The following is a 24211-nucleotide window of genomic DNA, read 5'->3' on the forward strand; positions in this document are numbered from 1 at the left end:
CTGTAGTTGTAGAAATATTAGCTAATGTATAATCTATTTTTCTATATTTTATCTGTCTATATTATATACAATACACCAAACTGTATAATGATTATAGACAATATATTATGTAATCTGTAATTACATATTAGTAAATGATTAATACTGAGAGCTATGTTTTTCAGGCACAAATATGTATCATGTGTTTGTGATGGGTTTTCTTTTTGTAACTCTGTGAACTGGCTCTCGTGTTCAGGACAGTGATGTATAGCTGGAATAAACTCTTTGTGTGTGTGTATAATAAAGTATAAAGTTACTGAAACAGTTACCATAGTTTTATTAATTAGTAACAATTGCCATTCTTTTATTTTGAAGTTGGCATAATCATGTTACATATACACAGTAATATCATCTATCTATCTATCTATCTATCTATCTATAACATCAAATTAGACTTCAGGAAAAAGTGCTTCATAAGAAATACAACAAGCCTGGTGAAACCTTATTTCCCTATGTTTTTACACAGGAAAAAGAGGAAAGAGGAAAAATACTCAAGATGTCCTCTCATTACAAGAATGAATAAAATGGACAAGCAACATCCAGTCTTGCACCAGCAGAGTCCATTCATTCCCTATCTTGGTGTCCTGGCTGAGATTGACAGGGGACGCCACCAACGAGGGTCATCTCAGAGGTCCATCTGGACAGAATGTCCACCACCCGGTAACTGGATAACCATCTGGATGACGGACTTGTCCTGGATCCCGTATGAGGAGAGCGTGTTGGAATCGTCTAACATCTTGTCAGTGAAAACGAGTCTGATTCTTGTCACATCATCTCCTGAACAGACAGGTGAACACAAAGGGAAAAAATACCAATAAGCTCACGATCCTCAGAATATCCTATTAAAATAAATATATGATAGTAAATGCAAATCAACAAATTTAATAAGGATTGTGAGTTCTCACTTTAACAACAAGGTACACAGTAAAACATTACAACTCTAAGGAGTTTCCTATTAAAAAATAGACAGTTTACACAGTTTTTTCCAGATATTAAAGTTTGTTGTAGTTATCCTCTCATATATTTCCACTTAAGTGACCAGCAAGTAAGCCAGTAAGCGCCTGTGATTTATTTTACCTGAATTCCCTGGTAGTTTTGCAGCAATTTTTTTCTTCAGCTCCAAACAATCAGATTGTTCATTTCTTCCTCTGAATGTCCCAAGTCAATTGATATTTTCTCTCCTTTCAGTCCATTCACGATGACCTGGTAAATTTTCCCCATATTGCTTGTTTGGTTGGCACCTGAAACAAACTTGTTGTGTCTCTCCTTCACACTCCCAGTTTCATGCACTGTGCTGCTCTCTGTTTTTCTGCTGAAACTCTTTCACTTTCACCTTCATCTGTAGACATCACCGTACTACCCTCAATCATGTGACCGCTAGAGAAACCAAGCACTTACTTTTATCAGTTCATATTTCCTCAATCCAGCCACCAGTAATAGTTCAATGTAGTATAGTCCTTTTTGGAGTAACACAGTACATGGTCAAATGTTAGAAAAAAATATAAAGGACACAAAATACCCCAGTGTAATTTAATGCAATTGTAACAACATAAAGGGAAAGTTGGATCATTTTTACAAATGAAAAGCTAATTGGGTTATTTTATTTTTATTGCCCAGGAGTAATGAGGACTCGTAGTATGGAAGAGACGGTTCCAAAAAGGGAAAAAACAAAGAAGTTTTCCTCCACTTTAGTTCTTTCTTTACCACCTGAAGGGAATGTGTACGGGTAAAAAAAAAAAAAAGTGTCCGACTATAGAGAAAGGTTTGTTATTAATTATTAAGCATTTTTTTTCTTTCTCCTGTTGATAATGTTAATTGCACAATCTCTGCGTGCCCAGAATCCCCCATAACTCTGCACATTTTATTGATTTCAGTCAAGCATTTATTATTTTATTGATGTTTTACTGACAAGAGGGGCGCGGTGGCGCAGTGGGTTGAACTGCAGTCCTGCTCTCCGGTGGGTCTGGGGTTCAAGTCCTGCTTGGGGTGCCTTGCGACGGACTGGTGTCCCGTCCTGAGTGTGTCCCCTCCCTCTCTCCAGCCTTACGCCCTGTGTTGCCGGGTAGGCTCCGGTTCCCCGTGACCCCGTATGGGACGAGCGGTTCTGAAAATGTGTGTGTGTGTGTGTGTGTGTGTGTGTGTGTGTGTGTGTGTGTGTGTGTGTGTGTGTGTGTGTGTGTGTTTTTACTGACAATCACAAAACTTTTACAAATCTAAGGTCTGATGTTATTGGGTTATTGACTGATGTTATTGACATTTCTCGTTACGTGCAATATAAACACATAACAATTGCACATGTGTGCAATTCTGGGAAATCATGTGACCATTCCAAAATCTAACTGGTTGAAAAGAGAAAGTAAAACCTTTTCGAAAATAAAAAACAAGGCAGTGCCACAGACACAAAACAAGGCAGGAGGATCAGCGGTAGAGAGGATCTGCAGCACTGTGGGCCACAATGACCACCCAGCAGCAGGAGCAGGAGAAGCGCTACGACCCCGGTGACAGCACCTTGAAGTTTGTGACTAGACCTGATGACATCAGTACGTCTTCCTCTCGTTCACTTTGCGTTTCAGCTACAGCCAATGAGTTCTGTGTATCTGTATAAGTGAACACTGTGAGTAAAAGCTGTATTGATGTGCAAAAACTTTTTTAAAACACTGTACCTAAGGGCACCTAAGTTCAGATATATGGTAGTACTGCATGTATGGTTAAAGTAGTGCATTAAAAATCTATTATTGTAGATCTATGTTTACACTCATAGCTATTCTCATATCTTTTGAATTGACTCTTAACAATCCATATAGAGGTAAAACTAGTTGAAAACAAACAAACGAATGTTGATACAATGCTGTCTGTCTATAGCACTGGACGATGACCCAGACACCCTGAGGGCAGAGATGTCCTGTGGACATGCTGTCACCCCACAGTCTCTCACCGCTTGGTGCCGAAGTCTCCTCGACCAGGTGAATTATATTTTCTAATTTTATTACTTTACTGGCTACTGTCAAACGTGTCGGTGTTGGGAAGCTGGGGGGGGGGGGCAGGTGGCACATAAGACCACAGACTGTAAGCATGTCTTGCTGCTGATAAACAGAAGGAATAAAAAAGAATTGCACTGCTGTCCCTTTAAGAAAACGAAATCGAAACAAGGATCAGATTTCAACTCCGAATATCAGAAGGGAAATTATGATCAGATGCCAAGGAGCTTACTTTGGACTTCCCAGATCCTTTCTCCCTGTGGTTCCAGTGAACTTCCTCATGTCTTCTATCCTCCCAGTTTATCAAGGATAAAATTGAGATTGTCTTCCCTTGGCTTACAAAGGCAATTTGTTCCTGAAAAATCCTTAGAAAGGCCATGTGACAGATGTATCGGTTTATGGGACAACAGGACACTGACTCGGGTTTTCAGGATTTAATGGTCTTCTGGCACTCTCAGGTATCTGGACATTCGGACATCTGATAACCTCCTGTCCCGTCTTCTGACTGCAGGGTCAGTACAAGTTCCTGTGTCCAGCACTGAAGGAGGGAACGGTGAAAAAGTGTGGGGCGCTCTGGTCCTACCAGGAGGTCCGCAAACTGGCAGTTCTCACAGCCGATGAGCAGAAGCACTTTGAGGAAGCCATGGCAGCTCTGGCTGCGGCAGAATTCTGTGAATATAAATCAGTAAGTAATGTAATGTGTAAAAAAAAAAACCATATCAATCTGTAAGGATTATAACATTCCATCAATATATATATGTGTAAAAAAGCAATGATTAGAACTTTCAGTACGTCTTATACAGTATGGCAGTTTAATCACAAATATACAATTAATACCAGTATAAATCACAATACACGGTGCTGCCTGAAAGTATGGTAAACTCTTGTGTCCCTTAGTTTTACCACTAAATATTTATTTAATGAGAATCAGTGACCAATTCCATATGTTGCTTTAGAGGAGATCGTGTGTGTAGTAGAAACACGCAAGTAGTGCAGGTGTAAAAATAAGTGAAGTCCAAGTTTACTGGATAAACCAAGAAGGTAAGTAGAATCAGGGGTGTAAATCATAGTCATTTATTCATTTTATTTGTTTATTTTAAGATTTAATGCTAAGAGTTTACAAGGTGGGTGGTGCAGTGGCGCAGCAGGTTTGACTGGGTCCTGCTCTCTGGTGGGTTTGGGGTTTGAGTCCCACTTGGGGTGCTTTGCGACGGCCTGGCATCCCGTCCTGGGTGTGTCTCCTTGTGCCCTGTGATGCTGGGCTAGGCTCCAGCTCGCCATGACCCCGCTTGGAACAAGTGGTTTCAGACAATGTGTGTGTGTGTGATTTTACAAGCTACTGAGAAAGCTGATGTTGTAGTGCTCAGAGCTGCTGGGACTGTTTCTAATTTTCATTTTTCTGTGCAAAGTGCCCAGGATGCCTCTCAGTCGTGGAGCGGGAGGACCACATGAACCTCAACGTACGCTGCACAATCTGCAGTGCGGAGATGGGCCAGGTTTACGAGTTCTGCTGGCAGTGCCTGAAGCAGTGGAAAGGGCCCGGTCCTCGGTCAGATCGCTGCGAGAACGACGGCTGCACCAACAAAGACCTCGAGCTGCTGAAGAAGTGTCCCATGATAACGCTGCCAGAGGTGAATAACGTGCAGTGCCCCGCCATTCGGGCGTGTCCCACCTGCGGGCTCCTGGTGGAGCACGATAAGACGGGCTGCAAGAACATCATCTGTTCCAGGTGTCAGAAGGAGTTCTGCTTCGTCTGTCTGAAGCTCACCCCCAACTGCCTGAAGACGAGCTCTTATTTCGAACTCTGCTCTGATGGGGTCGCTCCGAGACAGACATCAATTCCCTGCTGGAACAGGAGTAACCCATAATAACATCCATAATAATAACCGTTCTAATTCCACACACACACGCTTTTTATGATATGATGTAGTGTAGAACGGCACAGGTATACTTGCATAACGCATCACTTAGCTTTTGTTAGTAGTTGTTTTATTAAGTGGCATAGATCTTATACCATGTCATTAAATTACATTAAATATTTGTGAACAGAATGACCTGTTGTAGCTTTTTCTTCTATCACACCTCATAGACACACTGAAAGTCACCCTATGGTATCCAGTGCAGCTCCAATGTACTGTGCGTACTTTAACTATTTACTGAGATATAAGTACAGAACCTAAAGATAAAAAAGGACAGATATGTTGCACTGTCAGCTGTAAAGGAACATGGAACTGGTGATAAATACTCAGATGCAGCTTAAAAAAAAATGTTGCTCTTATTACAGCAAGATGAGGAAACCTGACTCGTAGCCAAAAACTTAGACTGACAGTTACTCCGAACTATGTGCCAAAGTGTTCACTGCAGAGAGGAAGTGTCATTATTCCTTATACATGTCCTCATCTTTTATTGGCACTTTATTCCTGTTCACACCTCGCATGACCACTGAACTCATATTATGAACAGGATAAAAAAATGAAGTACTGAATATTCTGTATGTCGAATAGATGTTCATAACAGAAACAGAGAGCTGTTGTCTTTAGATCCAAAGGTCGCAGGGTCGAACCCCACTCACTGTAGTACCCTCGAGGAAGGTACTTACCCTAAATTGCTCCAGTAAAATTACCCAGCTGCATAAATGGGTAAATCAGTGTAAGTAGCTTTGGAGAAGAGCGTCCAGTAAATTAATAGATGCAGACAGTGTAGCACCTCATTAACATACAGTATCTTTAATACGACTTCCATACATCTTTAATTGTCTGTAAACTGACTTCTTTATTCAAACCTGCAACCACCAGGTCCAAAGGCTTATTGCACAAAGATTATCTGCAATAATTCAACACAAAAAAAAAAAACACATAATGCAGATAAAAGTTACAATGGGATGAAACCTGTATCCAAAATATTTAAAGACAGTAAAATATTATTTCTTTGTCTTGTATTATAGTAAACGGATGATCTGTGTTCAGCTGCAGGAACTTTGTGTTCATAAAGTTCATAACATTATTCAATAACGAAATAACAAAGTTATAAAACAGTTCTCTGGAAAATTCTGACTTTTTTTTCATGGTTAAACACACCTTCCACACACCCCACACGGTTCATAGACAGATTGCAGTCAAACTGAAACAGAAATAAATGACTTGCAGTGAAAATCAAGTACTGTTGAAGCTTGTTTCTCTTTTTACTTCATTAAAAGTCTTTCTTGCCCTCTTTTATTTCCTTTGAGAGAAATAAAGTGAGTAACATGTCATAGATATTTTGCGCAATGCACTATTGTTCATTCCCAGTTTGCATTGTTTTGGAGAAAAGCAGCTGCGACATTCATAAATCTTCATAAATGTCACTGTTATGAGATTCAGTAAGCAGCACGTAAGGTTACAATTTTCAAATAGACACCCAGCTCAGAACACTAGTGATTTACTTTCTATTGTAAATGTTAAACGATGAACTGTATGAAGGCAACCAAGTGTTGTGACATTTTACTAGAACTTTATTTGTGCAGAGATATGATGGATTATGAATGGACAGCAGGGACAGCGCTCAAGCCGTCTCCATGTCCGTGACAGCATGCACCCTGACTCCGAGGGCGTAGTGCCCCCTACAGGCCAGGTACAGAACAGCCGTTAGAGCGCCTGTGAGACACAGCGCTGCCGCACCCCCCAGGGCTGTGATTAGAGGGAGTTCGACGCTGCTCTCTGGCACCGTGAAAGTCGGGGGGGAATCGGAGTAAAACCCAGGGGCCAAAGACCCCCCTCTGTAAAGAGAATGATCATTAAAAACAACTGGAACACACTGACTGCTCAGGTCTCCGCATTACGATGGTGTTCACAATACACACATGCTTAAGAAAACTTTAAGGTGAACGCAAAACGGTACTGAGCACAATGCGGTACTGAGCAGACACACCTCTGAGAGGAGGAGCCACCACTGGTGGGAGGACCAGGAGGTGGAAGAGCCTCATAGCTTGTGGGAGCGGTGACATGTGAATGGTGACATAGTGTCTCATGAGGACAGAGGATGGACCCGGTGTACCCCAACACCTGCGGTACAGAAAAAGATGGTTCAACACACACACACACACAAGCAGGTAGCAGGTGTGGCCCAGTACTCGAGAGCACAGAAGAAGCGAACCGACGCGACCCCTGCGTGGTACCTGTATGGAGGTGCCGGCTGGACAGTCCATCCAGTGAGAGTCAAACACCTGGACCTGGTACTGGTTGAGCCCAGTACAGCGGTGTCTGTAGCACCGACCCTCCGCTGAACCGCTTGGAGAAAGAGAGATGTTCTGAGAGAGGGAGGTAACTTCATTATTGCTGCGTATTGTCATGTTTATCAAAGTGTGTGAGACTGTGTTCTTGTCATTTTGATTATTAATACATATCTCTGTTCTCATGTTTAATATTTGTGTAGAACTATAGAACCAGGTCACTAAACGTTTCCCAATTTATAAATAAGCAATAACTGAACAATGCAAAAAGACTTACAAACATCCCTCTCATACACACACACACACACACACATATATAGACTGACCTCTCTGTGCAGGTCAGAGAAGAAGCAGCGACTCTCTGGTCCATAGATCTCCCCGCTCCACTCGATCGCTCTTTCGCCCCCCTCCATCCGGCACTCGCTCTGCAGGAGACACAGAGTGGTGGAACAGAAATCGCAATAAATAAAGTCATAAAATGATCACACACATCACAGATCAGAAGAAGTTATTTAATAAAAAAAAACTGAATAATTTCATTTAAAAATTACTTTACAGTTCATATTTAATATATCGAGCGCATTATTAAAAACCGTTCATTTAATTAATTAAAAAAAAAAGAGATCCCCACTGCGTTGATCAGAGGTTTGTAGATGCGACAGCCTTCCAGGTACTCGTCGGTCTGGCACGTTCCCTTGTGGAGGTGAAGGTAATGACACCCAGACCCACTGGGCCCCAAGCAGGCGGGAGAGAAGAGGGGCATCAGCGGCAAATCAGTTCACGGCATTAATGCTACGACACTGCGTAGGACTGCAGCGCCTGTGCCGGTTTTAGCACACGGACCGACAGGACGTTACCTGCCCGAGCAGAAGAAGGCGGAGGAATCGTCACCACAGGTAGTCGGGGATCCAAAGTGCTCGCCCTGCCCTGCATGAACATGTCTTAATTTAACAACTATTTGTCTAGTGCTTTGTACAACAGGATGTTGTTTAATAGAGTCATTTTACAGTAACTACCCTGCTCAAGGAGGGCAGATTTTGGTTGCAGTGAATATTAAATAGGGATTAAGCAACACAGAGAAGACCAAAGTCACCCCCACTTTACTAAAAATGAGCACACGGGGTACTGACATCACACACGTGTTTGATACAGATCGCTGCTGCATGAGTTGTGTTTGACCTGCCAAAGTGTTACCACGTACCCCCCCCTCCCCCCAACTCTCTCTGCTGTCTCTCTCTCTTCCTGTAGCTGCCCGTATGAAATCCAGCACTATAGTTACGACCTACAAAACCATCAACACATCTACTCACGACATCTATAGATCGTCTGTAAGATCGCTCAGTTCACCCCAACCGCACTGCTACGCTGCACCTTTGCCTATTTGGAGGTCCCGCACACAACAGGTCCAACATCAAAAGCGCAGAGATTTTCACTTCTGGCTCAGATGTCGTGAAATAAGTTCCCTCGGTCACTCAGAACTACTGAATCCCTCTCAGCATTCAAGAAGGGTCTCAAAACTCACCTATTTCAGACTCACTTCTCCCCTCATCTCAAGTGCATGATAAACTTGTGTTTGTGTTTAACTATTATAATAATTTCTTTAATAATTGAAGAACCTTTCTGCAGATAATCCTGTAATGCACACTGGTTTATACCGTGGTACAAGACAAATTGACTGTCCTCGAGAATCACGTGTCTGCATCCAAATCTCTCCTTCTGCTGATGTTATGTACTTTTTGTATCGTTCTCTGAGATGGAAGTCGTCTTAGAGAAAAGCGTCTGCTAAATGAATAAATGTAAATATGTTCCATAACACACTAACACACACGACACTTAGATTTCACTGCAGATTTAGTAACACGGTGACGACATCTTACACACACTGGGAGGTGATTCTTACTGGGAGAGCAGAGATCTCCCCCCCACCACCACCACCGCTATCCTCACCATCTCCTCACCTTTTCCCCATTCGAGACTCTGAGCAGCGCTCCAGTTCACCTGGTACCAGCCCGTGTCCTGCAGGGCAGCCAAGGTGATCGGGTCGATCCGCACCAGTTCTGGGTCGCCCAGAGCCGCCACCATGATGGAGCCCTGTAGAACCCGGGCCTCCCAGTGGGAAGAGTAACCGTGGGCTCCCTGGGCAGAAACAACAGGATGAGTGTTAATGAACACACGGTGCACGCTGGCTAACAGTACAATTTTTTCATACTTCTATTTATCAATACACACAAACATTTTCCGAACCACTTGTCCCATACGGGGTCGCGCGGAACCGGAGCCAAACCCGGCAACTTAGGGCGTAAGGCCGGAGGGGGAGGGGACACACCCAGGACGGGACGCCAGTCCATCGCAAGGCACCCAAGCGGGACTCGAACCCCAGACCCACTGGAGAGCAGGACCCGGTCCAACCCACTCCGCCACCACACCCCCCTATTTATCAATAATTACTAATAATTAATAATGCTATATTTAATAGTGTTAATAATTGTAATTGAGAACTGTGTTTAGTATAAAGTGGTTCATTCAACACAGAATGTACATTAGATATTATTAAATGAATATTATTGACAAGTTCTACTAATGGGTACATAAGAGGGTTCAGATACTACTGAGAACAGGAATTTTGGAGAAAATATCAGCCAGTAAACTACTGTTTACTACACTGTCAGATCATGTTTATTGGCTGTAAACGGTGTAACGGGGTAATCTCTGTGTGTTACCAGTACCAGGTTCTCTAGCGGTCCCCCCAGCTCGGCGTTGGAGGATCCCAGGTGGGTCTGCATGGCCTGAACGACAGACTGGGTGTAGATCCTCACCTGGCCGGTGTGATCCGTGTTGGTCACGTGACCCCGGCGTGAGCAGCCCTCCCCCACTGTATGGCACCACATATCAATGATGCAAAGTCACATTCAGTTCGGTTGCGTGAAAGACCTCCCCGGTCACACATATACATTCCAGCAGCATTGTGAAGACATTACGACACTGGGTTTATAATATAAAGGAAACAAAAATGTAATAAATAAATAATCATGAGAAGATAATAAAAAGGAAGCTACAAAAAAGCTACAACCGTATAACATGAAAGCCCATTAAAGCACCTCTGTAATGACATCATGGAGTTCCTATTGTTCTACAGATCACGGACACCATGGACCATAAGACCATCACCATACGGTTATGTTGGAGACCATGAGCGTAAGAGCAGGGAGGACTGGGACTCACTTTGCGGTGAGCGGGAGCAGTCCTTCCACATGTCGAAAAGTTGCTTGGAGAACCCGAGAACATGAAAGAGCTCGTGGACCAGCGTCTGCAAGGCAGCAGGAAGTCAGCACTCAGCACGCACTCCTGCACCTTCACCAGGGTAGCAGCAGGATAAGAACACAGTAAGTTCAGAAACGCAACCTGTGTTACACTTTTACCATGAATGCTGTGGTGTAAATGGTCATGTGAGCGGTGTACGAGAACACGTGGAGAGAGAGGTGTTGCATCAGTAAGGGCAGCACTGGTGAACACTGCTTTACCTATAGGGTCGGTGTAAGTTTACTTAGATTACCTGTACTGTCAGTGTAAGTGTACCGATGTTACCTGTAGTGTCAATGTACGTTTACCTAGGTTACCTGTAGTATTAGTGTAAGTGTACCAACGTTACCTGTAGAGATAAGCCAAACACCACATTACTGGACTCACCTGTCTAATTACCACTAACTCACCTGTAGTATCAGCATGTATGTTACCTGTGACATGTGCAGCAGTGTCACCTGTAGCATGAACGTAAATGCACCCCTGTTACCTGCACGGTTTTGCTGTGGCTGTAACCATCTCCCCTCAGCCGATCTTTGCAGATGACCGCCACCCCAGCCAGCGGACGACCGTGTCGGTCCGTCTGACAGTGTGCCGCGTAGGCCAGCACGGCGGGCTGTGGGTTCAAGAGGACCGTAAAAGAGCTTATACATGGACGGAGGCGCAGTACACATTTACTCACTTCCTCACCGGAGCAGTGAAATGAACTGATTGCATCACTAGGACTGAAGTCCCATGAGCGGAGCACCCGGAAACAGTCTGCGCCGTCCTCAGAGACCCATTTGCACACCTGCACACACACTACATCTTAAAAACACTACGTGTGGTAACCCTTCTCCATTTACCACGTGCCATCTGTCCTCACACAAGTTACTTATGTGCAATAGTTTGTGTATAGTGTTTACGTTGTGTACGACTTGAGTAAAATCCGGATTTACGTAAAAAATTCCTGGCATACACATTATTTACGGGTAGCACTTTTACGTTATGCAGAACATCTGAAATACGTTAAGCGCAAGTAGGCGTAACCAGACAAGTCAAGAAGCTGCATTCTCAGTTCCTGCGAGTTTTGAGCTGTGAACGCACCTCCTCTCATTAGCGTAGTGCTTTTTTCCCATATTTTTTACCGTTTTCGTTATTCACAATGTCCGGTGCTAAACGTGCACTCGAAGGAGAACGAGAACCGTCTCGCACTCGTACAGCGGCCGATTTGGGAGATGAAACTGAAAATAATAAGGAAGTATGAAGGTGGACAAAGATTATGGTCTATACACGGTAACCAGGTTTAGTCGTATCGAGTGTGAATACGATAGTGAAGGATGCTGCACGGCGAGCATGAAACAACTATAATAATGAATAAAGGTCAAGGTGCAATAACTGAGATGGAAAAATTTTAAATTACGCAACAACAGCACCCTCTTGTGTGCCAGCATACTACTAGATGTATGGTAAACACGCACAGTACAGTACTGTATGCAGTAGTCTATTCTTTTAATTAAATTTATGCTTTACAGAAATGTAAAAATTTATTTAATTGACTAGATCTATGGCTTATTACAGTACTTAATATGTCTGACATTTACTAGATAATTATATATTGTGTAATATTTTTATACCCGTGTTTGCAAGAAATGCGAAGGAAATGAGACGACTTGGTTCTGTAACGGAGGGGGAAGAGGCGGAATCCGACATACGTAAATTTCGACTTACGTTAGGGGTTGAGGAACAGTCTATTTGCGAGAGTCGAGGGGTGTCTGTACTGTGAATAATCTGTGCACGGCTGAGTAGAGCCCAAGTGCAGAGGTTTCTGCGTACAGTGAGTACAGCTTTGAGGTGTACAGTCAGCATTTGTGTCTTTACAGTCTGTGTACTTATTTATGATGTCATGCGTTCTGTCCGAGAGAAACCGTGCAACATTTCCAATCCATGTACACTATGTGTAAATGACAATAAAGGTTCTCGATCAAGACAGGATCCCAGAGGTCTGGAGCCTATCCTGGAAACACAGGACACAAGGTTAAGCAGAGGCCTCCATGGATGGAAAGCTAGTCACCACAGGGTATCTACAAGTTAAAGCACTTAAGAAGAAACCAAACCCGGCGGTGACAGTAGTCGGAATGTGGCGTCAGGGCACTGACTCACCTCGGCGTGACACTTGTCTGTGCTCTGAGCGTGAAGGTACAGAACAAAGTCAGTGTCAGGGAGTCCCGCCCCTTCTGGCCTCAGAACCACCACGGAGGGGGAGTCTGGGTGTGGGTAGACAGCACAGCCGCTCAGGTGCTCATCGGGAACCTGTCGGTCAGCAGGTGGGCACCGCCGTCAGAAACAGCACCTCCTTGTGTGGCGGAGAGGAACGACACCAAGCATGCTGGAAATCCGATGGTGCGACTCACAGTGACACCTAGACAGGTCTCCTTTCCGTAGTTCTCATTGGCTCTGCCACACCTAGACAAGAAAAGGTGAGCTCTGACTGTCAATCAGGTGCTATCAATTACAAGGGGTGGACAAAATAACAAACAACACATGAAAAAAGACGTTTAACTTCGAAGAACCCAAAACACAGTTACAAAATGAAAAGGTGAGTCATGTTAGGCTGATTGCCAGTTAGTTTTCATAGCAGTATGAGGCAACTGAGAGAGTTCCAAGGAGGTCAAATACATTTATTTATTTAGCAGACACTTTTCTCCAAAGCGACTTGCAATGAATTCTAGGTAGCGTTATCAGCCCACACACCTTATTCACGAAGGTGACTTACACTGCTAGTCACTCATCCATACATCAGTGGAACACACACTCTCTCTCTTTGTCACTCACACACCATGGGTGAATCTGAACAGAATGTCTTTGGACTGTGAGAGGAAACCAGAGCACAGCACCCAGAAGAAACCCACGCAGACACAGGGAGAACATGCAAGTTCCACATAGACTGAGTGGGAATTGAACCCACGTCCTCACACACTACCCAGGCACTGTGAGACAGCAGTGCCACTCGCTGTGCCACCGTGCCACCCTATTTAACATGTCGAGAATAAGAAATCTCAAAAATAATGACAACACATACCAAACATAGACAAAGTGCATCGGCAGAGGACCAGTGGTTGCAAGCCAGAGCTCAGCGACAGGGACAGACAGGCACCGGATAGTATACTAAGGATAGTTGCTAAATGCCCCAAAAGTACAGCCTCAAAAATTACCACCAAACTGAATCAGGACCTCTGTGACCCAATCTCAACAAAAATGGTATTTTGGACTTTATGGCAGGGCTGCCACTCATAAACCGCTCATATTGCAGGTCAACACACTTTTGTTGTCACTTTGGAGAAAACCATCAGCTAAATGAACAAATGTAAACATAATCATATTGACATGTAAACAAACTGAAACATTTTCGGAGACAGTGATGCAGCCGCACTCACTTGTTGTAGTTGGCGACGCTGGCGTTCCTCCAGAGAAATTTGCAGAACTTGTTTATGTCTCTATTCAGCAGCAGTCGACTGGGAACCCTGTTCACTGGCCGGTCATAAGACACGGCTGTAAAGACACGCAGATCAATACAACCCATCCCTGTAGGAGCATATTAGACCAGCGTGTTCCATACCTGACAGTATGTTGGACACAGTGCTGACGGCTTCAGTGACTGCTGGCTCCAGCCTCTCTTGCTCCACCTGAGAGAGGGCAGGGCTGTCCTGAGGAATCCATGTTTTAATTCTGATTGGCAGTGGTGCTGCCCCACCGCTGCCTGTTTGTGGCTTTGCAGTCAAAGTCACCTGTCTTTTTATCCTCATGTGCCCTTTGAATATGACTGGAGACCTGATCTGGACGTTATTCTTTCCTGCAGTCTGGATTATATGTAAATGAGGTGTGGTGTTTGGACCAGTGGGCGTGGCTTGTTTATTAGTTCCAACATCTCTCACCCTCATGTGAAGGAAAGAGGTAGACGGACCAGTAGGTGGGATCACAACACTGACTGATTGTTGGACGTGATCAAAGATGCACTTCTCAAAAGTACCCGGAAACCACACCAATTGCAGCCATAGAAGCAGCTCTCTAATCTTCAGGGAGGACTGGACCATTGTGCAAGACTGCAGCACTCCCTGGGGGAAAAACACAGTATTTATGTACAGACTTCCTTTGCATGAGAACATTCATATTATGACAACTCAGACTTGTTCAGCTTATTCGCATGTGTAATTTCTACCCCAAAGTTGCACAAGCTGCTTCCAACTCACACTTATGAGAAATGCATTAGGAGAACAGAAATATGAATTCAAATACGATTTGGTTACGTCAAGTTTTTCCCCATAAAGTTGCCTAATAGGCACGTGCCCCGTAGGAAGTATCTTGATCCCTAAACCAAGAAAAAAGTGAACAAAAAATAAGTGAGTTTGAAAAGGCAAAGGAAAGTTTTACCTCAGTTTAAAACCCACAGGAATAAAACAGATAAATCTATTGAAAGGCATTAATTATCATTATGAATGGCTTTGTGTGATTTGTTGCATTCATCACGTATTGCTGTTTTGTTGCTTTTATCACAAATGGATTAACTTACCACAGATGATACTTAAATATCTGCACAAGTGGCAGAGGTACTTAAGCAGGAAGGTCAGAAATTGGTGAAAAGTGTATGGTGTATGACTATTAATTGAATGAATCAATAGTGTCACTGGTACCACGTGGTGGTGGTGTAATGTATGGGGTTGTTTTTTTTTTGCACGGATTATGTCTTTTTATCACCAGCTGAGTTTTGTTTGAATGCTACAAAATACCAAAACATTGCTGCTTCTGCAAAAATGGTAATGTCCTGCACAGTACCTACCTAAACTCTGCAGCTGTCAAACCAGCATGGCCTGGGGAACCCTGTGGATGGGGCCCAATACCTTGTTGCTAAAGTCATCCTCTTCTGGAAGCAGAGAGAACACCCCACCTCAAACTAAGCATCTGTACCTAATAAAGTGGTTAATGTGTGCCTTTCTACACAAACATTTAAATGTTGTGTATTTTATGAGAATTCACCTTATATGAACAAAACTTCGGAAACAAATTATGCTTATTATGCGAATGAAGTTTGTATTCAGCAAATCACAGAAAGCTTATTAACACCTACATTATGCATTTCTGGTTTTCCAACAGTTTTTCATTAAATTACTTTTAAATAAATGATAATTTCTTTCTCTAACAGTTTTAAATGTTACTAGATGATTTTACATGGAAAAAGAAAGTTGATTTCAGCTATTAGCCTTTCTCTTCAAGTAATGTCTTCAAGAAAAGAATCTCGATATCAATAAAACAGACTGATTTCACTATGCATACAAAAAAATTATTTTTTTTTCCTTGTGGACACAATGCTTTATGTGCTCACTTTCAGCTCTAATCAAACAGCACTAGAAACTCCTGTACAGTCAGCTGGCAAAACCACTTAATTCCAAGTAATTTTACCTTAATATGCTATTATGTCTTGAATTGTTTTTACTAAAAAAAAAGTTCCACCAGAAATTTAACTTTTGCCAATTGAAGGAAAAAAAAAATCATGAACAAAGCATTCTTTGTGTACTCACCAGCGGGTTTGTGAAACAATAGTATATTTTGAAAAAGAGAAATGCTGTCCAAAAATAGTCATGTAACGTGTTTATTCCCGTGGATGAGAGTCCACAACTCCAGTTCGATGAAAATAGATTGATTTTTCTTTAAAGGTTTCAAAAATTCTGTCCACATTCCTGTGGCCCAAGTTGGGTATCCTCTTACTTCTCTGCTCCTCCGCCCCGCACCTGCGGAAGACTGTGTTCCTGGCTCTCAGGTGTGGAATTAACTCTTACTGTCCCCTCCCTAAACCCATAAAAACCTCAATGCCCCAGTCTTCATTGTTTAAAGTGTAGATACCACTTTGAAAATGTGGCACATCATTCAGAAACACTCACGTCTCCTTCTCACTTCTAGTTCTTACCCCTCCTACTACTTACTACCTCTCAACAACACTTACTTCCTTTGTTCATTGAAAACAACAGCAAAATCTGCTTTTCCACTTGGATATCAAAAAGCATTAAAATCAACATTTAAGAGGCTTTGGAGAAAACCGTCAGCTAAATGAATAAATGTAATACTTTAAAAGCATTTTAAACTTACCGATCCGCAAACTGTAAGAATTTATATTAAAAAAAAAATCCCAGACACAGTAAAAGTGCAAGTCATTTAATCTCCTTTGACTCTTACGCTTGTTTTACACACAACGAAAACCTCAAAAATCATTTTTCTCTATTGCAGCATCCTAACGCAAATCAGCCATCCTGCAGTTCATCATGTACATTCACTATTAAAAAGTTTTTAAAAATAACTGAAAATCAAACAGAAGATATATGGCACAACCTAGATCTCCAGCAGCTCAGCATAAAGCCCAACTACAGGTATGGGGGGGAGGGGGGTCAGGGCCAGTGATAGTGACAGTGGCAGCATCGCAATCCCTGCGGGTCCCATCACCCAAAGCAAGTTTCCTGTGAGACGCCACAGGCTCAGGCACTAAGTGATTGTCAGTGAACACACACCCACGTAAAGCTCAGACACACAAACATCCCTCACACAGAACAGGCTGTATCAGCATTCTGCAGGCGCAGCAAGTAGTGTAGGGGTTTAGGGACACAGCCTAGCAACCTGAATATTCTGAGTCTGAATCCCTGCTCCTTGTGTAACACTCCCGATCAAGGTACTTACCCTGAATTGCTCCAATAAAATTATATAAATGGGTGAACAGTTCTAAAACCCATAGTGTACAAAAATGACACCTTACATCACCTTGGACAAAGTGCCGTTATACCTCCCTATAGCAAGACACTGTTCCAGTGGTATACTGGGTGTGGAAGTACACTGCTCTGATCAATCTCAGCAGTGTTTGTTGCTCAGTACAAGATGCCTTCACACACAGAGGCAGTAGCTATTACAAGTGGCAAAAAGGGAGAAAAAGCCATCTTTGGGAACTCCATGGGTAGAGCACTGTGCACCACTGACTCAAGTCTTATGACAACGGGTGTACAGTACAAGAGTGACACACAACCCAGAAAGAATACTCAGGGCGTTACTACAGTTGAGTAAGGCTGAGAATGTTTTCAGTGTGAATTTAGGATCCTCTATAATTCACCTAACAACATGGTGAGGTAACTGGGTAAAGCATTTACACCCAGGGCTGGTCTTGTACATCTTAGATGGTCACCATTAGCCACAGCCTGCAAGTGTGTAGTTTTTTTTCTGGAAGGTTTCTGTGCTGTGTGCATGTGTGTTAAGGCAAAAATCTCAGCAATACATCAAGGTCACTCATCCAAAAAAATGTATCTGTGCCCTGGGGAAAAAATAGCCCTTACACAGAAGGAATGAAACAGGATTAAGGAAGGTTCTCTGTGCAAAGCAAACATCCTTTTCTTTAAAAAAAAAAAAAAAACACCAAACATACTTTCAGACATGGTCAAACCTAATTAAACCCCTCATTCTCTCGTTACCCGAAAGGTTGAACACTTGTAACACAAATCATAATCTACACTTTATATAAAAAGACAACCCAGATGGATTAAGGCACTTGGACCATGGAGGTGGACCAAATCAGCAGGAGAGGTCCTGGAGCACTCCTTTGCTGGAATCATAATTTAATTGACGGGGGTAGGTGTTTTGGTGAGGGGAATGGCAAGCAGACTCAGGTGAGCATGGGCACATCCTGATCTGAAGGTACATCTTCAGACAGGGGAATCAGCAGCACCTCATCGTCAGAAGAGGAGGTGAAGGAAGAGGCCGGCGCAGACACAGGCGGGGGGCCCGTGAGACGGAAGAAAGAGATATTGAGCCCCAGCGAATGGAGCAATGAGGCTACAGACGAGCTGCACAGAAATGGAGTGGAGGGATTGCTCGCGGGAGGAGGTTGGGCTGAGTCCGGGGGAGGCAGAGCTGGTGGAACTGGCGGCAACTGCTCGGTCTGAGGAACGAGGCCTTGTTTCTGAGGCAGCAGCTGATGTGCGCCTTCCCTGGAAAGACTGCCGGGGCTTGACTGCAAGGCCTCCGAACTTGCTGGACCCACTTCTGGCTGTGGGGATGAAGAACTTGAAGTCTGAGTCGACCTCGGCGTAGCCCTGGGGATTAAGCCCCACCTCCGCATGCGGCGAATGGCCCTTCGAACAAATCGTGGCCTTCGCCGACGTCGGGGGGAGGGGCCAGCATCCTGTCTGAGAAGCTGGAGGATCCCCCTGAGAGTAAGGGCAGAGGACTGATGGAAAGACAAGAGAAATCTAGATTACCGTGTGTCTACCCTATCCCACTTGCATTTCTATCAGTTTTATTGCTAGTTTCAGAACCTGGGAAACTTCATCTCAGAAGTGCCAGCAACAATTGAGGAAAAGGATTTCCAAAGGCCCTGCAAGACACAGACAGCGAGCACATGGGTTTTCCTTACCTCGTTAGGATTCTCCGTTGGGAAGTCCTCCACCGGTGGAATGACTCCCTGTGCGATGAGCTGGCCATAAGAGGGAGGGGCCTGCTGCTGAATGATCTCTGCTTCTTGGCGGGAGATTGGGGCAAACATGCTGGAAGGGGAGGGGTCAACAGGTGAGTATCAGTACTGTACCATAACTTTGGGGACCTGCTGAAACAAACCTGAAGAGCAAGTCTGCAACAATAACTGTTTATATAAAATATGCAAATCTGTCTATATATACTGTGCAGCAGAAGTGCATTTACAATACATTTGTGTGTGTATGGCCTGAGAGTGGTGCGCAATAGAAGTAAATTCCTGTGCAAGTGTGTGTCTGGAAAGGTGCTTACCTGTACTCTCGTGTGCGCAGGGAGTACAGCTTGCAAGTACAACCCATGGCAATGACCAGCAAGAGCCCACAGACCAGGCTGCCCACTGTTGCGGCGGTGATGACCTTGCGGGGAAGAGTTGCTGTGCAGTTCAGTTCGTCGGTGCCATCCTTGCAATCCACTTGTCCATCACAGCGCCAGCTCTCAAACACACACCTGCCACAGATATAAACCTTCAGTACAGCTCCAGTTTAACAATTTAGTGACCATCCCATTGCTCGCTGCTTAATGGAGGCCTCAGTGGCACTAAAGATTTATCCAGAAAGTCACAAGTGCTCAGTTCCCAGGTCAGACTTTTATTAACTTTTATATCATTTGCTATGACTTACATTTCACTTTCAAAGTCTTTAGCTCTAAGATTAATTGATTTTATGTTCACAATGTCTTCTCATTTTAAACAGGACGCTATAGAGTGCAAGGACATTTTACAGTACCTGTCTGTATCGCAGTGGAATGTTCCAGGCTGGCAAACAGTACAGTCCCTCTCGTCACTGCCATCGGCACAATACAGCTGGTAGTTGCACCTTTCTTTCGGGGGGTAGCAGACAGGCCGACCCACATAGCGACCGGCCCCACCCGGCCTCTGCGCTGTTGCTCCGCCGCACGCAAACTTGTCCCTGGGACAGCCCCCACAGCCCTCCTCATCAGAACCAGAGTCAGGACAGTCCCACCGCCCATCACAGCGTTGCTCAGAAGTATAGCATCCACCTGATGGCCCACGACACACGCCCTCCCATGGAAGGCAGTAACCCGAGATGCGGTAGGTGGCATTGAAGCCCTGCCCTTCCGACCCAGGCAGAGTACGATAGGTGAGGGAAAGCAGGCCGGTCCGGGACACCACCTGCACTACCTTGTAATTGGACGCGCAGGTAATCTGTCAAAAACAATGGCAGGGTCAGGCATGAGAGAAATGTGCAGGACCTTTGCAGGAACACTCAACATAATCTAGTGTGAAATTATGGTAAAATGGTCAATGGCCTTTCTAGGCACCCCAAATCAAAGCTGCACTTACAGTTTTGATGATATTCCCTTGGCCCTGTGGACTGTCAGTGACAACTATGGTGTCTCCAGGGCCCAGCTCCAGCATCTGCAGGTCTAGGCGCAAGGGCCGCGAATCCTTTGGGTCTACAGTCCACACGCAGGACAGGGATTGCATAGAAGATTGAGGGGGTGAGAACCATCCAAAGAAGCCTTGCTGGACCCCTCCGCAGGGGCCGGTGGGCACAGGGAGCGGAGTGTTACGAATCTCAGGGGTCAAGTTCCGTTGAGGATGAAAGTTGGGCAGCCTGTGGGAGTCACCCTGGCCAGCTACACTTTCCCAGTCTCGGCCCATTGTCGTCGTTCCCATTCCCCAGGGATATATTTCACCACAGTCCAGCTCATCAGATCCACCAACCAGGCACTCACTTTGACCATTGCAGTGCCAAGAAGAGGGCAGGCAGCGGCCATTGAAACACTCAAACTCACCCGGTGCACAAGGCCCAGAGGCTATGGGGTAGAGATGAGAAATGGATAAACTATGAAGACGTGTTTATAGTTATGCTGACAATCAAATCCTTTTTAATGACTCTTCTGGTTTAAATCAGCATTAAGAGTATTCAACTTCAAAATAAAGAGGACTGCCTTACCCCTCATGTAGGAGAGATGGAACCCAGACATAGAGTAAATACGTGGTATAAAATTATATGTCACAGTAATGTTCCCCAACAGCTCCATTGGCTGAGGCAGCTGGGACCCACAGATGGAGATGGGGTGTCTGCCCACAGGGGTCAACGACAGTGATTCCATCCCACATCGCACCGAAAACTGCGAGAAACTGAACAAAACACAAGTAGTATTACTTGTAAAGCATATTATCTGGTGCACACACTCTTGTTCCTTCAAAAGGCATTAGAAGCTCACTAACGTTAGTGTCTAAATTAAGAATAAATCTGTTCAGTATGTGTCAACTTAAAAAGAACATGGTTTTGATCTGTGATTGCTAGATTGAGATTCACTATTTCAGTTTACATACTTCCAACAAAAAGTAAAAGCAGCAGCTAGATTCTGTGACTACCAAGTGCCCTAGAAATTCAGAGGGGGGAGGAGAAGGGGGGAAAACTGCTGACTACAGATTATATCTCAAATGCATTTTGAAAAGCAATGTTTTCAGATTGCTGGTTTATCCTAAAAGCTGCTAATAACTAATACCATGTTTAAATTTCAGCACAGCAACATTACTGGAATCAGTTAGCCAGTGTTTGATGACATGTTGTACCCTTTACACACATCCCCACTGGGGAAAACAGCAAAGAAAGAAAAAAAAATTGTTTAAGTAGGTGCTACCTGAGTATGACAGGCTCGCCAAGTGATGCCATGATCACCCAAGTGCAGTTGAGTTGCCGAGGTCGCCAGCCAGGGAGGGCAGAGCTCTGGATCTCCCCTTGTCTTCCCTGGAGGACCCGTGTAAATTTTTCACAGCGAGCTGAGGAGAAAACACCAAAGGGCTACAGTGAACAGCATTTACATCATTAAGTTAGGCATATTTATATGCTGACACAAGTATTACAAATAACATTGCACTGAATTTAAATACACTAATCACAGCATTAGTCCAAGTGTACTCATACTTCAGACAATACCTATAAAGGACAAACTAGACAGAAGAGTAAAAGAAAAGTGACACCCAAGCATCCTACATGTCTGGGACTTGCTGCAGCAGAGTGGGGAAGACATGTCAGCTGATTTTCTAATGAAGACATTCTGTGTTAGCATGAGTGTGCCCTGGTTTTCAAGTGAATTAAGGACTCTAAACTGCCCAATGGATGTATGTGTGTGAGAGTGTGTTCCATTAACGTATGGATGCATGACTCATGGAAGTAGTCCATCTAACATTCTAACTGAAGAAAAAGGTGTGAGCTAAATACAACACAGTGCTCACTATAAGTGGATTTGGAGAAAAGGGTCTGCTAAATTAATAAATCGTGATCTTAAGGTCGAGAAGCCTGCTGTGTTCACCACTGCTAGGTTATACTCACATCACACCCCTCATATCCAGCGATTACACCAATAGAAACCCTGTGTGTGAGGAGAACAGACCGAGTCCTGGTTACAATACTCACCAGAGCTGGAGGTCAGCTCCATGCTGCTGCAGGCTGCGGACAGAAGAGCAAAGAGCAAACTGAGTCCAGCAGGCAGCTGTTACTGAAACCGTGAACCCTCTCACACCCCATCGCACAGGACAGTCCTAAGCTTGTTCGAGCAGCATAAGTTTGTCCAAAACCCTCTACTCTTTAATTTCAATTCGCAGATCTAAATCTTATCATTCTTCATAAACGGCATTGTGTTATTAAACACAATTTTGCCCACAAACATGGCAGGGGCTTTAAAGGGAATCAGTATATTTTTGTAACTTGGTCAGGATGGAGCTGTAAGATCTACAACTTCAACTGAGCGAAAGTCCTTGGAAACTCTTTGAGAGATATACAATCTGAACATAGACTGATAACAACAACAACAACAACAACAACAACAACAACAACAACGGGGGGGGGGGGGGGGGGGGGGGGTCATAACAGTCCTAATAATGACAGTAGAAATAATGGCACTGGAAACAATGTGGTTTACTCACCTGTTACACAGAGTGTGCACAACGCCAACACTTGAAGAGAGAAACCCATGTTCACGCCTCCTTTCACGAGGAATGTCACAAATCAGAAGTCGACGATTCTTGGGGGGGACTTTCAGCCAAAACTGATGTTTGTCATATTGATCCTATTGTTCTGCCCTAGTCTAGAAACCCTGATCTGAAAGAAATCAAAGAAGAAGAAAATCAGTGATCCATTATCACGCAGGAATTTGAGATGATGCTCCTGAACACTGCGAATGAGCACATTAAAGTTTAAGTGTACAGCTGCACAGTATGTGGAAAAACACAAACACACCACCTTCACTTTTACATTCATTATTTACCCCTCGACGTAAACACTAGCGAAACTCCTGGACGACGAGCAAGAGCATTTTGCGCTTTGTTTTAAAGCATTTTACAGCACAAGACGAGCTGGTGCTTTCTGCGCTTCTCTATTGTTTACTCTACTTTTACCACATATTTTACCCCCGTTCCTGCGGTTTCCGCCTCTTCCCAGCAGTGACGCAGACAGCGCGCGCGGGCGGGCGGCCCGGACACAGTCAAACTAGTGGACTTTCTCACACAAATCGGCCCAAACAACGAATTGGGCCTCCAAAGAGCCGAACGTTCCCCCGCCCCGAGCTGAAGGACGCCCGTTTTTGGTGTTTTCGCTTCACGGTTCGGTCCAAACGGCCAACTTCCGGTTCCTCTCAGCGCGAGATAACGCTTCACTTCTAGCGCGCGGCACGGACATCGACATGTTCAGGGAACTTCTGTTCAACGTCCTAGTCGCGTTTTTACCAACTCGTCGGGTACCGAAACACTCTATACACACCCTGTATAACGAACGCACATGAAAGTAGACGTTTGCTGTGAAGTTACCTCAGTAAAAGTACGTTTAATGGCGTTAAACCACACATTCGGCTGTGGGCTGTGTTGACATCCGGGGTCTTTTCCCTTCCGCGTTCCCTGTTTATTGACATGGCGTTGACTCCGCCCACTGCCCTTCACGTGCATCTGTGTGCTTCTCGCCACTTTCACACTTTCTTCTGCTCTGTGTCGCTTTGCATTGGAATTTTTTGCCGAAAAGCGGACTAATCGGCGACTCAGCGTTTTAGTTCAGAAACAATCCTGTGAGAAAAAGTTTTCTTCAAGCGACATTGAAGGGCTTCTGCTACCGGCCGAGACGTCCATAAAGTGCAATGCAGACATTTGAACAGCAGGTGTCACTGTTGGGCTCGTAAAGTCCGG

At 44.3% G+C, this 24211-nt stretch overlaps 3 protein-coding genes across 5 annotated transcripts; 1 reads left to right on the forward strand and 2 right to left on the reverse strand.

Annotated features, from left to right (window-relative positions):
- The first annotated feature begins 2452 nt into the window (after positions 1 to 2452).
- Positions 2453 to 4918, forward strand: LOC108930933 (uncharacterized protein DDB_G0292642-like). The gene is made up of 4 exons (XM_018746429.2): positions 2453 to 2579; positions 2902 to 3002; positions 3529 to 3702; positions 4427 to 4918. Exons 1-4 carry the CDS (start codon positions 2495 to 2497, stop codon positions 4883 to 4885), a joined length of 819 nt encoding a protein of 272 aa, XP_018601945.1. The 5' UTR covers positions 2453 to 2494; the 3' UTR covers positions 4886 to 4918.
- Positions 4919 to 6522: 1604 nt separating this feature from the next.
- Positions 6523 to 8010, reverse strand: LOC108930935 (leishmanolysin-like peptidase 2). Its single transcript, XM_018746430.2, has 5 exons — positions 7856 to 8010; positions 7551 to 7649; positions 7171 to 7302; positions 6924 to 7057; positions 6523 to 6771 (listed from the first exon to the last, which is right to left on the reverse strand). Exons 1-5 carry the CDS (start codon positions 7985 to 7987, stop codon positions 6558 to 6560), a joined length of 711 nt encoding a protein of 236 aa, XP_018601946.1. The 5' UTR covers positions 7988 to 8010; the 3' UTR covers positions 6523 to 6557.
- Positions 8011 to 17700: 9690 nt separating this feature from the next.
- On the reverse strand, positions 17701 to 23923 carry LOC108930925 (low-density lipoprotein receptor-related protein 10-like). 3 transcript variants are annotated; one of them, XM_018746415.2, is made up of 10 exons: positions 23843 to 23923; positions 22964 to 23138; positions 22455 to 22487; positions 21679 to 21817; positions 20982 to 21169; positions 20366 to 20841; positions 19788 to 20227; positions 19315 to 19509; positions 18947 to 19076; positions 17701 to 18760 (listed from the first exon to the last, which is right to left on the reverse strand). In XM_018746415.2, exons 2-10 carry the CDS (start codon positions 23010 to 23012, stop codon positions 18197 to 18199), a joined length of 2214 nt encoding a protein of 737 aa, XP_018601931.2. In that variant the 5' UTR covers positions 23013 to 23138; positions 23843 to 23923; the 3' UTR covers positions 17701 to 18196. The 3 variants fall into 3 exon arrangements, with proteins under 3 accessions (XP_018601931.2, XP_018601932.2, XP_018601933.2); XM_018746416.2 differs by lacking the exon at positions 23843 to 23923 and adding an exon at positions 23305 to 23326; XM_018746417.2 differs by lacking the exon at positions 23843 to 23923 and adding an exon at positions 23280 to 23324.
- Between the last annotated feature and the right edge of the window lie 288 nt (positions 23924 to 24211).

This window comes from Scleropages formosus, chromosome 11 (genome assembly GCF_900964775.1).
Source record: "Scleropages formosus chromosome 11, fSclFor1.1, whole genome shotgun sequence".
Taxonomy (NCBI): domain Eukaryota; kingdom Metazoa; phylum Chordata; class Actinopteri; order Osteoglossiformes; family Osteoglossidae; genus Scleropages; species Scleropages formosus.

Coding starts and splice junctions, on each gene's coding strand:
- LOC108930933 (XM_018746429.2), top strand. CDS start 2,495: ATGACCACCCAGCAGCAGGAGCAGGAGAAGCGCTACGACCCCGGTGAC. Junction 3,003..3,528: donor GCCGAAGTCTCCTCGACCAG/GTGAATTATATT, acceptor TTCTGACTGCAG/GGTCAGTACAAGTTCCTGTG. Junction 3,703..4,426: donor AATTCTGTGAATATAAATCA/GTAAGTAATGTA, acceptor TTCTGTGCAAAG/TGCCCAGGATGCCTCTCAGT.
- LOC108930935 (XM_018746430.2), bottom strand. CDS start 7,987: ATGCCCCTCTTCTCTCCCGCCTGCTTGGGGCCCAGTGGGTCTGGGTGT. Junction 7,650..7,855: donor ACAAACCTCTGATCAACGCA/GTGGGGATCTCT, acceptor TGTCTCCTGCAG/AGCGAGTGCCGGATGGAGGG. Junction 7,303..7,550: donor TCTCTGACCTGCACAGAGAG/GTCAGTCTATAT, acceptor TCCCTCTCTCAG/AACATCTCTCTTTCTCCAAG.
- LOC108930925 (XM_018746415.2), bottom strand. CDS start 23,012: ATGGGTTTCTCTCTTCAAGTGTTGGCGTTGTGCACACTCTGTGTAACA. Junction 21,818..22,454: donor GGAGCTGACCTCCAGCTCTG/GTGAGTATTGTA, acceptor TTTTCTCCTCAG/CTCGCTGTGAAAAATTTACA. Junction 19,077..19,314: donor CTGCGCACACGAGAGTACAG/GTAAGCACCTTT, acceptor CTCCCCTTCCAG/CATGTTTGCCCCAATCTCCC.